At 38.3% G+C, this 18212-nt stretch overlaps 1 protein-coding gene across 2 annotated transcripts in view; it reads right to left on the bottom strand.

Moving 5' to 3' along the window:
- Nucleotides 1-356: 356 nt before the first annotated feature.
- Nucleotides 357-18212, bottom strand: part of LOC121864507 (ADP-dependent glucokinase-like) — a 32944-nt gene continuing 15088 nt past the window's right edge. Inside the window, exons 6-10 of one of the 2 annotated variants that reach the window (XM_042363565.1) lie at nucleotides 15032-15195; nucleotides 14343-14449; nucleotides 11526-11700; nucleotides 8897-9028; nucleotides 357-8035 (exon numbers count right to left, since the gene is read on the bottom strand). In XM_042363565.1, coding sequence (XP_042219499.1) covers nucleotides 7940-8035; nucleotides 8897-9028; nucleotides 11526-11700; nucleotides 14343-14449; nucleotides 15032-15195 — 674 coding nt within the window. In that variant the 3' untranslated portion in view covers nucleotides 357-7939. Of the gene's footprint in view, nucleotides 8036-8896; nucleotides 9029-10353; nucleotides 10604-11525; nucleotides 11701-14342; nucleotides 14450-15031; nucleotides 15196-18212 lie in introns of those variants that run through there. The other variant, XR_006088595.1, reaches the window with a different exon arrangement.

Below are 18212 nucleotides of genomic sequence, written 5' to 3'. Positions count from 1 at the left end.
AACCCAACCCAACCCAACCCAACCCAACCCAACCCAACCCAACCCAACCCAACCCAACCCAACCCAACCCAACCCAACCCAACCCAACCCAACCCAACCCAACCCAACCAACCCAACCCAACTCAACCAACCCAACCCAACCCAACCCAACCCAACCCAACCCAACCCAACCCAACCCAACCCAACAACCAACCTCAACCCAACCCAACCCTAACCCAACCCAACCCAACCCAACCCAACCCAACCCAACCCAACCCAACAACCCAACCCAACCCAACCCAGCCAACCAACCCAACCCAACCTAGTTTATTACCGGCCACCATAAGTTAATTGTGACTTTTTTTCCTAGCCAAAATTGTGACTTTTTTCCTGTGACTTTATTACCGGCCACCAGTACTACACCTGCCCCAGACTTACACTAAAATTTGGGTGGAGTACAAGGGGTTCTAACAGAGTTGCTGGTCAAGGAAATATATCAGTGTACAGTAAAGTATATGGAGAAATAAGGAAAGTTGTAAGTAGCCAGTCAAGAAAAACTTTATTTTACCCCTAAACAAAAGACCAGTTGAAGAATCATGGAGGTAACACATTATGACTGCTTCTGTGGGCGTTAAGGACATACAGTACAGTACACTGCTGATGTAGTTTGAAATACGGTAGTGTAGGATAATAATTAATGAATGATTAAATCTTATATTTCTTGAAGAACTTACTGTACTACACAGTACCGTATATATTTTGTTGGATAAGCAAGATTTGCCAAGGTCCAGGAATGCAGTCCTATTGTTTCCTTAATAAATTTACTTTGATAAATTATTTACTCAAGAGTAATATCCTGGAGAACCAACCTCATTCTCTATGAAGTGTCAACTGTCATGTGGACTGGCTGTTGAGATACTTTTGTCACAACAACCCATAGATGGCCCAAGTGATTACTGTGGGGGCTCCTGTATATGCTGGGCCACAAACATATAACCACCAGTAAAACTGTTTTACTGCCCCTTCTTACTAAATGATGTGATCAAAATTAAAGACAAAACATTCTCTAAACAGATTTTTAATACTGTACTGGACTTATATTGTTAGTTATCTTCTGACTTTGGTAAAAAAATTTAGAATAACTTAATAATGTATCACACTCAAGGAACAAATTAAATTTCTGTGTATACTGTATAATGGTTCAATAATCATTGTTACAAGAATTTAAACAATTCTTTGATCACAAAATACAGTACATATAAAACAATACAGTATACTATTGTCATAAAAGTTCTAAATTTCAATAATGGAATATTACAGATCGTGTATGATTTTGATCATATCATATCCTTCACAATAAGCTGTTGAATTAAAGACCTGTTATCCAAAATAATGACTGAAAAATAGCTGCAAATTGTGCTCTGTTTCACAAGACTGAGGATTGTAAGGTTATCATGCATCTCATGCTGAAAATGGCACAACTATTTAAAGTAATGTGAACTGAGTCAACATATCTAAGACATCGAACCAGTATAGAAAACTGCACGTAAATGTATACATGTGTCCATCTATACGAACTCATAGTCAAAAGTCCTGTTCCTCCATGAACCCCGAGATTCGGACTCGTGAACCCGAAGCAGTAGACACTGATGTAATATTCTGTACATAAATGCTTAGGATTCATGAGTCTGAATCTTGGGGTTCATGGAGGAACAAGAGAGGCAGCAGGCATTTTGACCATGACTGTACACACACACCAATAAAGTTATACAAGACACCACCCATATTGTCAACAATATCCTGTACAAGACAGTAATCTTAATCGTGGTGTTAACTGGTAAGAACATGGTAAACAAAATTACCAATTTAATTTACAGGTCATCTTTATTAACACAACTTGTATATGTCTTTTCTGACACTCCTACACATAAAACTAATTTCAAGTTAGAAATTATACCATGTGTTCATGAAGTCCTATAGACCATAATTCATGAACAAATAAAGTTTCCTGCTACTTACTGAGAACCACTCTTCAATTATCACTTACATTTCTCTATTCTAAAACTCTTGTCTTACAGTGCTGCAAGAGCAACACCTGCAATCAGATATCAATGTTATCAAAATATAATACAGACCAGCCTATGACTTATTAATCAACCCAACTACCCAATGACTAGCTTTCTTCACTGAATACAATAAAGAATTTGGCTGAAGAAATACCAGTACTGTACTGAACTGCACGTGTGCGCACACACACACACACACACACACACACACACACACACACACACACACACACCATGATTTATCTCATTACCTCACACCACTTGTATATACTGTACTGTACAAGTAAACAAACTCTAAATCAACAAAAGACCACAAAGATATACTGTACAGTCTGGTGCAAAATATATCACTGTATAAATAATAATAATTAAAGTTAAGGATTAAGTGTACAGTAGTTATGAAGTGAGTAGTAGTAGAAGTAGTACAGTAATATCTCCCTTAGCCGAAATCCCTCAAACCCGGAACCCTCCGATGGTCGGAATTTAAATTTTCTCGGAAAATCGTTCCCAAAGCCCGAAAATTACAGCTTTGGGAGCGATTTTCTGAGGGGCGCATTTTCCGGAAATTTCCAAGAAAAAAATCCCGATACCTGGAAAATTCTGGGGATGGGGGAGTTTTTCCGTGTTTGAGATATGAAAATCAAGAGCATTTCCTGGAAATTCCAAGAAAAATTTTCCGTTGAGAGACGAGAGATCTTTCCTTGCTTTGAGTCGTCGTCTCGTTACCCAGAAATCTCTCATTCCCGGAAGTGCTCTGCACCAATTGTTCCGGCTGACGAGGATATCACCGTAGTAGTCTTGAGAGCCAGGGGAAGTGTAGCCTTGTCTACCTACCGTACCATTAACAATTCATCTATTATCATCTGGTGGAGAATATCTTTCTTAAACGTACTGTACAGGGTAAGTCACCCACCGGAGGCCACGGAGTTCTGTTAACATAACCGTCATTTATGAACCATTTCCAGAGTAGGGAATGTTCATTGTAACATGTCCTCAATCTCCTGGGGAATGTTTGCCTTTAGATCAATGGTATGAAGCTTATTTCAGACCCCTCCCCACTTAAGTAGACTACCAACGAGGGAATCGCCTTGTACAGTACATCTACTAACAATGATCTATTGACATCTCACCATTATCAAAGATTATAACTATCACTTATTAGGAACATATCATAACATTTATTTATTTCATGTAACTTGGTTCTTCACTGGTCATGAGGCTACGAGTGAGGATGATCATACACTGACGGGATCATGAAGTCGACCATATTGTATTAAGAACTAAACTACTTTGAGAATAACATTATGCAGGGCTATATAAACCATGGTTCTTTAAAGTCACATAAAAAAATAACTACGACTTAAAATAATGGAAATTGTACACATATAAGTGTTGTATACTGTACTTAAAGGCTCTATTTGACACACAAAGGTTATATGAACATTTGCTAATACTGTACTGTACTGTACAGGGTACTTCTTTGACTAATAGGAAGTGGTGAAGTTAAGACCATACAATAGTATAGTTCACAGTTTCTGTTCTTTTCACCAGCAAATGAACTTATCAATGAAAAAATATTTCTAAAAGTGCAATGTTGTACTTCAGTTCTGCTGACCTGAGATGGATTTATGATGTAATGAAATATCTGAAAATGGTGGTATAAAAGTGCTGTGGGAATTTGTGAATATCTGTGAGCATCTATCTTGGCACCACTAAAAGTTATAACAGCACAAGCAAGCAAAAGAAATGGGGAGGGGGTACAGTACTATGGTGGACAAAAGTCCCTTCCCTCTGTCCTCCCTCTCTTTCCCCCTCTGGCCCCCATCCCCCTTTGGTCTCCATCTTCCGTCATATACACTGCACCATCTGTTGGACGATAACAGCATTTCCCTCAGTTGCTTTGTTATTCGAACCTCAGGTGATTCACACACATTGTGGTTGGCTGAGGGAAGGAACTTTTGTCCACCATAGTACCTCTGGTAAACAGGAATAAAGTACAGGCTACTAATGACAGACAAGTCAGTTTCTGTTTGTATATGACACGGCCATGGTGGAGGACTCAGAACAAAGCTGTAGTTATCCCTTCTACTATAAAAACTAATTTTATGTCATTTTGCATTACTGTACTGAACTGTATACAATAACAACATAGGGCAAAAAATCATTTAAAAAAAGCAAATTCCCAATAAAGAAATCTGTCGTGTCCATTTTAAACGATGCGCAACAGTGTCTGCTTGAAGCTGTTTCATACTTTGTTTATACCAGCCATGTGGTGAAGCTTTGTTCCTACTGTTTACACTACACTAGTTAGAGAAGCCCAGTGTTGTTCTCAACTTTTATGCTATTATTTCACTCTTTAATTGGAAGGCAAAATGTCTGGTAAACAGTCTCTGAGTAGAACTGGTACTAAAAGTGCTAAAAAAGAAAACAGCAATAACAATAGTGATAAGGTGATTTGAAGTGAAGGTAAAACTAACAGACTTAGAACTAGTAATCATTCACTGGTTTAATAGTCCTCACTATATGCACTCCCACTACATGTATTTTGGTATTTACAAAATTCACAAATCAGTGCACAAGTTCCACCATGCACTCTGTATTTTTGCTGATACTGTGCACATTTATTCCTGTTGTGCACATTTCAAAAGTCTCACCCAATTTACTCTTGCTCATAACAGTGTATAAATTAACAATGGTCATACTGTATACAGCAAGTCAATGATTAATTTCAACAACAAATTAGGGTACAATTTTCTATATAAGCCGTGTATATCCGATGTGACTTTTTTCCTGCAATAAGCATTAAAATAACTCAAACAGCCTACCAGAAACATCATCATGTGGCAACATTGTTAACAACAGAGCAATGCCACATCCCCAGGAACTGAATCTGCCACAGTGAAAGAACAAGAAGTGATATTCCATATACTTACTCTTGTGTCAATCTATCAAAAGACCCTTAATCATGAGAGGAACAAGTAATTAAGTGTACACATTCTCAGTTTTATTTTGGCGAGTATCCAAGAATCTGTTCACACTTAAATGTCTATTAATTGTTTCATTTTTGTCTCTAATATTTATTTACATGAGATTTAAGTAAAGTTAATGAGTCCAAAAGTCTAGCCAGGGAGCACTAAGTTTATAAGAAATATGTATCTTGTTTATGTTGGTCATATTTACTTCACATTTTCTAGGAACACATCCCCGTGACAGTGCTGCCTATGATCAGCACTTAAAGCCTTTTTACTATTTATTACCGACTATTGTCCACTTTTCTAGTATAAAAAAGAAAAAAAAAATATTAACAATAAATATAATTCTCCCATTATCAACAATCATATTAGTCCTTACCCAAACATGTTGAGTAAAATCATAACAATCCCAGAAACAGTAATCCTATTCCTATTATTATGTCACTGATTACATCCACCTAGTAAACATCTCTTGAGGTGCAAACTGTAACCTTGGGTTTTAATCTACTGTATCACATAACAATTAATCCACCAGCAGAGTTCCACCAACATTAAACAAAAATAAGAGCCATTTTTAAGATACTTCCAGAGCAGACATACATACATACAGGCACACATCCAGCCAAAACAATAACCCTTTACAATTTGGCAGATAATATTAATTGATAATGAGTTTGTTGAAATTAGAAATTACATGTACTGTAATATTAAGCAAATGAACTTAAATTACAGTATATAAAATAAGTGAGTCTGTCCACACCAACTCAAAATTGTTATACAGTAAAAACTTTAAAAACAATACAAGTAAATCTGGTACTGTGATGTATTGCACTTCGTCAATATCACAGAGTTGATAACAAACAGACATTTTACTAAGCAGCCAACAACATACCATACACTACTCAAGTGCCCCAGCAGGAGCCAAGTTTAAGGTAACTCACAAGATACTCTGTTTAACTCCTTCACTACAGGGACGCCACTTTTAATACTTTTGGGGGCTAACGCCAGATTAGTTCACTCAGCAGAGTGGATCCCGCACACAAGGGTTTAAAGAGTAACCTTCAGCATCCCCAGAACAAAGTACAAACTCCTAAATTAGGGACAACACAAAAATACTAATATTTCTCAGTAAAAGGACCATATATCACCAACACATATGAAAGAGAAAATAATTAAAATGAGATTAATCAGTAATACTTAACAATAACTGACTTATCTCAATACAGTACATGTATTACTGTATGTACCTGTATAACCAATGACTAACACGGAATTTGCTTTGTGAGAGCAAGACTCTGGTACAGTACGTAACCACTAATGAACTGAAAGGTTGTAATTATCAGTCATTTAATAACCTGGTGCCAAACTAGATATGTGGACTGTTTTGGCACAAATGAAACACTCTCTTCTTTATCACATTCTAACTAGCAAAACTATAGACTAAGTGATTTACTGCCCTCACTAACTACAGGGAAGTAGAGAGTTTGATGAAAAACTCACTGTCAGGTGCACTCCTCATAATATTTATATCACCATCACAAATGACTTAAAAGGGAGATGAAATGTTTGCTTAACATCTTGTTGAGACATGCATAACTGTGATCCCATTTCATTCTGAATTCAAGCTTCCTTCAGTATTTTATTAGATGAAAAATCTTGTTTTGAATTTACATGTACACTAGTTTATCCATTGACCACCTCTTCACCACAAAACTTATAATGCTAGACCAAAAGTTTGTGTACTGTACTCTACTGCACTTTCAAAGCTTTCAGGGACAACACTGTTTACAATTTGGGGATCTATAGCAAGTATATGTTTTCAGCAGGACAATTCACACTAGGAAGGATACTCCTGGTGCAATAATTGACAACCATGATCTCCCCCATTGTGAACTATTCAATTATTATTGTTTCTCAACAAGAAATCATAATCTACCCCACCTGCCCCTACACTCTGACTAAGACGGTCTAGTACCACGTCTTCTCCTTCGTCTGGGCTCCTAGAAACTATCAACGTACACTGGCACCAGTTTTACCCATTGTAAACACACAGTTCTGTTTTTATTTTCCTTTGCACATCCCCCACTATGCATATTTTGTTAACTATACCAAACTGTATATTTATCATGATATGAAAAGGAAGAAATGTGAAAAAAGGCCCTAAAATCGTGATGATCTGTAAAGGACCTCAAGTGATGCAGCACACCGAAGACTTCAGTCTTTAGTACACAAGGAGAGAATGCAACTACTACACTATTGTATTTACCCCCTTCACAACCCCAACTAAAGTCAGGTTTTTTATCATCATGGAGAACTTTCTCACAAGTAACAAAACAGTAGCTACTGACAGTGACCTGCCCTTCACAGGTAGTAAAGCAAAATGGTTGTACAGTATATGAGCTCAAAATAATTCTTACAACTTTAATATTAAATTCCACACAATGACGATGCTATTACCATAAAATACAACATGGTGTATATCATCTTGAGCTTCTGTTTCACTCCATAAAAAGTTATTCAGGAATTCATAAAAGTACAAAGGCTTACATAAAAGCTGACATTAGAAAAATATTGAAGAATTAATTAAATACAAAGACTATCGAAAAATGGAGAAGTTAAAATAAATTAAACTTTATAAAACAAGTGCTTACATGCAATGTTTTTTATATAAATAAAATAAGTACTCTGTACATAGCTATGGTTTATCTGCAATGTGTGTCAAATTAGGCCTGTGTAAAATATTGACCACACAAATCAATTCATTAGTAATGTAACAATACCACAAAGCATACATAAATACCCATCAATTTTCTGTACAGTATTATTTTGTATTGTATATTTATACCCCAAACTCATTATAACCTTTAAAATCAAGTTTAGTAACGTATATATTGTATTTCCATAAACTATGGTTAATATTTCTTATATCTGAAGGATTAACCCTGCAGCAGATATATTGTCTCCTCCGCCGGCTGTTTGGCGGACTTGTGTACAGATCAGGACCGGAGCAATACACACCTGGAATTAAAAGAGAACTTCAGTGAATAATGTTTGTTTTGACGTGAGAAAACTGGCATGGACAATTGGGCCCCTCACTCAATAACATGGAACATATGAGCCATTTTTCACAAATACTGTAAAATTAATTAAATAATAATGGTTGCCTCTTGTATACTAGGATGGCCGGCCCTAGGGCAACTTGCTCGTGTATTTGTTTAAGGTGTACAAGGTGTCGTCAACACAACAACCACACCCTATGTTAACGATTTGCACGATCCAGTGTTGAGGAATAGTCCGAGAAGACCGGACAACTCGCCAACTGCACTGGCTAACCATTACCCCTGAACACAATATGAATGTCAATTGACATCCAGGTTTCCATTTACTGCTGGGTAGACAGAGGCAAATGGCATAAAGAAACTTGCCCATAGTTTCACCTTGCCCGGGGATCGAACTTGGGTCCACTCGCTTGCAAGGCGAGCATGCTGACCATTACACCACAGGTCGCAATTAAAGCAGGTTTGAAAACACAGTTATGTACTGAGATTATTTAGCTTAAGCATATAGATCCACATCTTTTAAGGGAGGTATACTGTCCACTGCTCAACAGTCAGGTCAGGTCTACCTTAAATTGTACAAAATTAAATTTTTCCCGTGAAGTGGACAATGGTTGTGGGAGAGAGATTGGAGGTGATAAGATACTTTCTGGCTGGACATAAAAATAAAAACTTACTGCTTTCACCCTCAAACATAGGACAGTCATTAAATACTGTTAGATAAGAAATTAAGGATTTGATTCCAGTAGCTTGTTGTTTAAATTAAAATATCTTTATTTATCTAATTTTATTCTGAATGAAGACAAGATCCATTACAACTTACCTCTACTTTGCCATCATCTTCAGTCCAGCAAGACACAGGTCGGTGGTTGTCAAATAAAACCCTGCCAGCACCCTCAGCCTCAGACAACGTGAAACCATCGTCCATCAGCATTCGAGCATTATCTATACTTATCTGTAATATCAAAATAAATTATTTTCTAAGATGAAAACATGCATTAGCAAAACACACATGAAATAAGAGAGAGACCCTATACTGGGGTGTACAGTACATCTCCCTAGTTGCCAATAGAGTATTAGTCTATGGAAAAACTTTAAACAGTACAATCCTCCATACCTGCTTTAATATCATATATATTATCATGCCTTTGGACCAGACATAATACAGTACACCATAATTCTGGTAGGTCACTTTACTATAAGTGAACCATAACTCAAGGCTCCAGCCCACCCGGTGAAGTTACAATCCAAGTGAGATAAAAAAAAAAGTTTTTCATTAAATATTCACGAGCAAATAAGAAAAAATGATGAGTAAACAGATTTTTAACTTATCCTTTTCAACACTGGAGACCAAACTTAAACCAGTAGCCATGTTACAACTCATGTATAAGAAGGTCTTGTACAGTATTGAGCAGATTGGTGGCACAAATATAAGCAGATTCACATTACACAGACTCATATTGGACAAGGAACAACTATGAGAGCCCAAAATGCGATACAGCTACTCCCCGACTTACGACCACCCGGACATACGACAGCCGCAGTCGTACCAAAATTTTGTCAAATTACGTATTTTCGAGTCCCAACGTCAGTGATTGCGCTGTGTACTGACAACATTTTCGTTTATAATTCACTTTAAAATGGCTGGTAAGCTTAAAAGTGAGAGTTTTGTGGTGCTGAGAAGAAAAAGAGACACCCATTTTAGATTTTCTATGTATTAAGCATTTTCGACTTACGACCACTTTGACTTACGACCTGGATTTAGGTCCCTAACCCCGTCGTAAGTTGGGGAGCAGCTGTATATAATTAAGTAGTACAAGGAAGGTAAACCATTACCTTACCTACAGCACCTTATAAACCCAACTTAATCCTTTTTCTTAAACAGTGAGACTGTATACAAGAACTGTAAATAAAAATTCAACAACAGTACTGTACCTACACAGTACAGTATATCATGCATCAATTTTGAAGGCAGCATTGTATGCAATTTATCATGGTTCAGAATTTGCTTTATATAAACAAGAGCAGAACTATTACCAGTTATGGGCGCTTACTCTATTTTATGTATAAAAATAAACACCACAGAAATAAACCAAAAATATTTATATCATTCACTTTAATTATGTGCATGCAGTAACAGTAAAGTATTGCAATTCCTGAGTTTAAGACCTTGGAATTTGGTTTTAGGGCCATCGCACAAACATTTATTATTTTGCAAAAATTCCAAAATCTCAAATGTTTGGTATGAAATTTATGACGGCCCACACAGTGACTTCTCACGTGATCAGCAAGTGATGATGCGAGGTCGCTCCCTGCCTCTGTGATGACTTGGCTCACATGAACTCTTGTGCAGAGTGTGATATGGAGACTTGTTCCATCAACATGCCCATGTCGTGTCTCTGCTCTGCCATAATTTATACTGTTCACTCTTTATTTGTGATTCAGTGACACTTTTAGTGCTCTAGTAATAACTTCTAGTGGTGACTGTGTGTGAGGCTCAAGCAGTTCTAGCAGGAGGCATCTCAGAAAACTGAAAATAACAGATGCAGCTGAGCATGGAGTAAACCTAGGACTGAGATTCCATGTAAACACCACTACACACTTTTGCCTTGGCCTCTGGAGGCAAAAGTTGGAGTTTGATTCTGAAATTATATTCATTAGTGGGTGGAGCCCATAACTAGGTAACTCTCATGACTCGAGCTGCTTACTTGGATGTTCTATGTCCACAGACTGCCCTCCATTACGTACCACAGGGTTATCTCTTAATCCATTCTTGATCTAGCAGTTACCAATTGGTATATCCAACTAGATAGACATGATCAGTAATATATCTCCCATTACTAGTGAACATCTGCTGCTCCTGGTCTCTCTTAGTCTGGGGTGATACATAGCTACTGTATAATGGGGAGGTGGTGGGGATTAGTTTGTTTCCATTTGGGTTAAACTATTGACCTTGGGCTGAATAACTGGGAGTTGTCTGAGGACACTGAACACCCCAGCTGGTGGCTCATATTCTAAGGAGCTTCCTGACAAAGGGCACAAAGTAAAAAACCATGTGTATCATGATTTATTTATACTAATTTAAGTCCAAAATTACTGTACTGTATATCTAAAATTATTAGCACTAGCAATATGCTCAAGAATCTCAAGCAAGAATTTGTCATAGTACACTTTCATACCCAAAGTGAAATAAATCCAGAGAGTATGGAAAGACGGCCAGTGGACACTGAATCTTTTCAATGGACAGTTGGATACACAGTATCACCACTACATCCTCCCAAACTTCCAGTGAGAAGACAGGAAGACTGTGAGCAAGTAATGTGCTGTACTGATAACTTCACACAAACAAGAGCATTAAGAGAAAGAAGTGTAAAGTACCAAGCAGAAGGTAAAATATAAAATAAAGATACTGTTGGGCCAACTTGTGCTCTTAAAACAAACATAATATTTACCTCAGTATTACCACAAACATGGCGGTTAGCAGTAAGAGCAGCCTTGATACTAGCTGCTAGTGTGTTCTTCCACGGTGAATCCTTCAACACCATGATGGCCTGGTAGGCCAGAGTGTGTAGATGCAACCTCGTCAAGTGGCGTTTCCCTCCTTTCTCTTCAGTTTCTCGCAGTAATCTATAAAAATCATATTTATTATATAACCATACTGCTTGTTTCCCGACAAGATGAGCTTCTTTGGCCTGTCTTCTCTGTGCCCTAAAGCCATACAGAGTGCAATTCTTGTAAGTTAGCTAAGTACTGAAGATAAATACAGCAGACCCTCGCCAACTGCGAGTCTGGGTGTCCACGGTCTTTACTCTGTACAGTATACCATTTCATTGACCACGGCTTTGAATTTTATATATCGGCAGGTTAGGGCGGTGTCTTTATCCCAACATGTTCCAATGTATTTTTCCACACGGCGTCCCGCAACTGCCCTCCACGCTCTCTCTGTGTTGTGATCTCGTACCGTGCAGATGCACTTTACTGCTCCGTTTATTATATTACATATTGTGTGAAGGCCAGAGGGGTGTTGCGGACATATCTCACTGGGGAATCCACATCAGCTGATCACCAGGCCACTTCACTGTATCCTGAACAATTTACAAAGTTGAATCAGGAGAAGGATTACCTGCCACAGTAGGTATTCAATACAGACAAGACTGGCCTTTTTTTGGAAACAATTGCCAAAACGAACATTCATTTCAAAGGCCGAGAGGTCTGCTCCGGAATTTAAGGCAGTGAAGGGCGGGCAGGCAGACGTTCTCCTTTGTGGTAATGTTTCAAGTATCTGTTTTATTAAGGCGATGCTCCTCTACCAGTCACTCAACCCCCGTGACCTGAAGGGCAAAACTAAGAATAACCTCCCTGTCTTTTGGTGGTCTAACCGTAAGGCCTGGTTTAATAACTGTTTGTCCATGAGGTTGAGGAGCACCTCACTCATAGAAGTGGTAATTCTCTCTCCAAACTTCTTCAGCCTTTGGACCAGGGTGTAATAGCCACCTTTTTATTACACTTGCTACACCTTCAGCCACAGCTTTGATGCCATGGAGGAGTACACCACCTTCACTGTTTCAGAGACTGCTGGACAAAACTTTAACACTGTAGACTGCAACAGCATCATAAATGAGTCCATGGATGAAGTTAAGCAGTCAACACCGAATGTGTGCTGGGGGAAAATCTGGCTTGAGGTGGTGCATGACTTCCAAGGTTTCCCTTCAGTCGATGCTGAGGTGTGGTGCATCATGAAGATGGGGGGGGGGGGTCCAGACACCTTCCCCTTTTCATCAGAAAATTTCAATAATTTCAATAATTTTTCTTTAATGAGTATTGTTCTCAGGCATTTTTGTATAGTAAAAATGAATTACTATTGACCTCAATATCTCCTAATATCAAGTGCACATGGCCTCAAAATGCTCATGATATTGCTCATATTTCAATACTTTTCTGGTGGGACTTAAAGCTTCCCCCCCTCCCCCCAGCTGGATGGGCTCACTGTGCTCGCCATGCCCCCCTGATATTCCTGGATCCACCTCAGGAAGATTGTGTAATGTTTACTAGACGAGGGGATATGTGCAGGCCAATAAGATAGAAAAGTTCCTTGGTTCTAATGTGGAGGAGTTGACAGAGTGATGACCTACAGGAGCTGATGCAGTCCTCCAGTGATGAGAACAAGGATAAGAATGAGGTGAAAAATGTGAAAATGACACTTGACAACCTTAGTAAGGGAATGCTTGCTGCTTTAAATTTGGCTGAGCATTTCATTGAAACTGAGCCTTTATGGAGCACAACATTTCTTTTTAGTGTGTGTTGGAGGATTTAGGATTTAATGAGGCCCTACAAGAAAGTGTACAGGGATCTCCAAAAATAATAACCAGCCATCCCCTCCTCAGCTGTTTTATCAAGACAGTGACCGCTACAGCTGCCTCGATCACCGACCCACAACCCTCCACCAGCAGCTACACCCCAGCCAAGATGTCCTTATGCCACACACCTCATCATTAAACGCTGACAAACCTGAAGAGGTGCAGGAAGAGAGTGAGCCTGTGTCCCCCTCTTCCTTATAACAACCACCTCTCCCTTCACATAGTACTTATCCACCATATAACTATTTTATATGTATTTTATTCAAATTCAGTGAAATGTACAATGCAGGTAATGTTTAGTGAAGGAACGGGCAACTTAGTTAGGCTTTGACGAGTGGTATCTGTGGCCGTGGAACTTCACCTTCTATTTCGCAGAAGTCTTTAGTCTTACCAACTGTGGATTTGCCAACCACAGGGTTTTCCAGGAACCTAACCCCCACAGTTGGTGAGGGACTACTGTACTCATGTAAAGTTTCATCCACATCGACATCAAATGTAATTAAATATCTACACATACAGAAGCATCACACTACAGTATAGTTTTGACTTTTCATCTTCTCGACACTTTGACTTTTAATGTAAACCTGATGATACTGATCTCTGAGAAGTATCTTTTACGTTAACTCTGGAGATAAAAGAGTTATACTCCAGGCAATAATTTCAACTTGGACCTTCAGCTGTCAAACTGCAACACGTATATAATACAAGTACTGATGGATAAACTGTCATCCACGTTTGAAGTGAATATAACATCAACTGTAACACTATAGACATTGACAAACAAATGTACAGACAGATGGACACACTATATACCCTTCCTTGTGAGCAAAAACATTACCATAACATTGTGAACATAAACTAAATTATTGAAATATAATCAAATAGTCTTCTTAAGCTTCAGTTAACACTTACTGGAACACCTCCCTCATCTGGTCAAGCACCACCGCTACTCGTGGGTTGAAGTCTGACACTAAACTCACATTCCCGTATTTCACCATACTGTACAGATTTGGTAATTCCTGCAATTATGATAAAACATAAGACATGTGACAAGTAAATATAATGTTATATGTTCATTTATTTACTAAGGAAAGAAGGAATTGAGCTAGTTAAACCCTCTAATGCTCAGGGCAGTGCTTACAAACTTCCAATATAAGACTTACACAGATGTACACAACAAGCCAACTTCCCAACTCAGGCTAAGAGGAATCCAATTCAAATCATGTCACAATATTTCTTGGTAGCAGAGTGGGCACACATGTAGCTCAAAGCTTATAAACTTTCCTGCCATGCATTATATCAAATCAATTCAAAACAGCAAATCACCTTTAGATTAACCTCCCCAGTTTATATCAACTGATGGTTAAACACCCAAATATTACTGGGGGGGTGTGCAGGTCAGTTAGGTCAGGTTAGTGTTCGAGTGGATGACCTCTTCACTACAGGGCGCCACTTTTAATGTTTTGTTTGAATAACGGCAGACAATTTTATTCATCACAGAGAGGAGCCCACACACAAGGGGTAAGTGTGAAATATCTGGGGGTTAATCTTCAGGTGACCCATAATTACTAATACATTACAAGTGGGATGGCATCTGTTACCTGTTCGTTCATTCCAAGAGAGTCAGCATATGGAATGACATGCTGTATGAGGCCAGTCAGAAGATCAGTGTCAGTAAAGGAGGCCATTTCAAAATGGACTCGAGTAGTGACTGGTAGCGACACTATTTGGTCTCTGACAGCAATTAAACGCTCCTCACGTACTCCTACAACAGTGAATCAGGTAATGTACAAAGGGTAAATCAGTAAATACAACAGAACAGTATATTTTATTACCAGGATTAATACGAGTACAGGTACAGGTACTGTATACTGTATCGACAATTAGCGCAAGTGACAAAAGAATTGGCAGAACATTCGTGAAACAAATCCAGTCAGTAAGGTGTTTATCCATAATAACCTTGGTATCTGTCAGCTATAATGGGGAAAAAAGTAATTTTAAAACTTCACAGCAAACCAAAGAAACTTAGGAATATTTTCCATCAAGTCTACAGGCTGGAAACCAGGCTTATCCTCATCACTGACTGCCAAGACTATTAAAAAAAATTAACATTATTTCCTCATGGTAACTTAAGCCCTTATAAAAGGGTCCAAGAAGCAAAAAATACCACCAAAGGCAGATGAGTCTAGACACCACAGTAGTCTGTACAACCTCACTTTCCACTGTTCCTTCATTGGTCAAGTTGGATTTTCAGGACCAAGCTTCAGTTCAGCTGTCTCCCCACAACTAAGTGCATTACTCCTAAAAAATAAGCACTTGGAGGAACACTAAGGCTAAGAAACTCTAGATTATATTGATTTTTGGGTTGCAAAATTTCCTTCTCTTGAGATAACTATCCACAGCTGCCAGGTCTCTTAGTGGTGACAATCTTGACCGTATTTTGTTTAGGGCAACATTTAATTTCAAGGTGTAACTAACTCAGTCCATCATTAGAAAAGCTTTCTGGCCTGTGGGATGGGCCATAATGGGCTACTGTGAAGTTCAGTTAAAGTGATGAGTTTTCCTGGAAATCCAGGATCAGTCTCTCATTTTTTAAGTAACTGGGGAGATGCACATGACATAGCAACACACATAGTGACCAATTTGACTGAGTCCTATACCCTACCACAGCTTACCTTGCATGTTGTATGAGAGAAGCAATATCTACTTTATGACATCAGGAAATTTCTGTATACTGTACAATACTATACTGTATTGCATTGCACTATACTGTACTGTACTGTATTGTACTGTATTGTATTGTACTGTACTGCATTGTACTTACTTTACTGTAAACTGCATTTAAGGTGCTGTAAATTAAAGGAAGGAAAGGTGTAGAAAGAGCTTTAGTGTCATGAAGGATGAGAGACAAAAGATCAGAATAATGAGTACAGTCTGTATGATCACATGCAGTCTTCCAAAAGGATGTTGATAGCAAGCACTGAAGTGACAAAAAGATGTCTGGGATGAAAATATGAGAGTGATTATGGTCTGATTTTTGTCAAGACATAAACCATTAAAGAGTAAACAAAATAACCAGGTAGTACAATATAACATTTCATACCTAACCTAACCCGAAGTCACTCAGCCAGAGGTGGGAACAGCTGGCAAGGCAGGGGTAGTGTTGTAGTAATGCATTATTCTGGTTAATACCAGACAACTTTATTCAGCTGAAAGAAACCCCTACAGTAGCACTCAGTGGGTTAACAGAATAACTCAAGCTGACATTAGTCCATCCTGTTTCAGGACCCAAGAATCAATTATAATTTACCCAATGCTACAAGAGCTGCCTGACAAAAGGTTACTTTACACAATAGGCTGTCAACAAACATTTGTCCTTTGATATAAAAATTTAATAACTCCATCAAAAATGATAAAATGTTGCCAAAATTCATTCCCGTTAATTTGCAGGTTTATTGTTGCATCGTACTGTAGTATAGTACTACTGTACAGTACTGTAGTACAGTATGTACTACTGTACAGTACTGTAGTTGTAATACACTTGGCTGATCCATTTGTTCAGGGGATGAATTAAACAAATTCACCAAACATGCACACAAACCTTTGGATGATTACTTTCAATGTTTTAAAGTTTAATTTTGAAACAAAAGCAGAGTATTATTCATATTTTAAATGAATAAGCTTAAATTACTTACCCACATTTTGGAATCACTTACCGCCTAGCAAAATCCACTTGCCACCAGTAAGTGGATAAGTATTACTTTGAGTGCTGGGGAAGAGTGATGCAAGTACAGTAAGTGAGTAGTAGGATCATATTACTAAAGTGATGAGGAAGAATGATGTTAGTGTTCATGTGGGATGTTCATGTTATTAAGACACACATGAGGAAGAATGATGTTAGTGTTCATGTGGGATGTTCATGTTATTAAGACACACATGAGGAAGAATGATGTTAGTGTTCATGTGGGATGTTCATGTTATTAAGACACACATGAGGAAGAATGATGTTAGTGTTCATGTGGGATGTTCATGTTATTAAGACACACATGAGGAAGAATGATGTTAGTGTTCATGTGGGATGTTCATGTTATTAAGACACACATGAGGAAGAATGATGTTAGTGTTCATGTGGGATGTTCATGTTATTAAGACACACATGAAGAAGAATGGAGTACTACAGACATTCCAAAAAGTGTCAAGACCCCAGAGACGTCCATAAAAATATGAAGCACGGGGCGATGACCAACCCAGTCTAACACAACCAATACATGAATGCGTCTGAAGATATCACTCATTTTCTATCCCACTGGACCCTGGAGTCTCAATACTTATAGGATTGGTTGTGTTTATATTAGTGATATGATCATATTATACTAGGAAATAGTTAAGGAAGAGCGATGTACAGTATATGTGTTAGTGGTAGGATCATTTTAACTAATAGAGGAAGAGTGGCCAGGAGCAAGCCCTTCTGGAGATGGCCCCTTGTCCTACATAGTTAGTACCTGTATCTGTATAATAATGTTACTCATTTTTCTGAACTTTGTAGTGGACAGAGGCAAGGTCTGCTGCACAGTACAGTACATGCATTATATATCTCATATCCCAATGAAATATGACCAAAGTGCTTTCATTCTTAACACTTTTTTAATATAGAATAATTCTTGCACTTACCCAATCAGATGAGTACACAAGGGGCAGTGACTTGCCCTTACCTGCACTCTATGTCAGTCATAAACACAAGCAGAAGAGTGATTTTTTTTTAGCCCTGAGAGGTGTACAGTA

This window comes from Homarus americanus, unplaced genomic scaffold, assembly GCF_018991925.1.
Source record: "Homarus americanus isolate GMGI-L3 unplaced genomic scaffold, GMGI_Hamer_2.0 scaffold25860, whole genome shotgun sequence".
Classification (NCBI taxonomy): domain Eukaryota; kingdom Metazoa; phylum Arthropoda; class Malacostraca; order Decapoda; family Nephropidae; genus Homarus; species Homarus americanus.
Note: the sequence above shows the minus strand (reverse complement) of the source record. Positions and strands in the feature narration are given on the sequence as shown.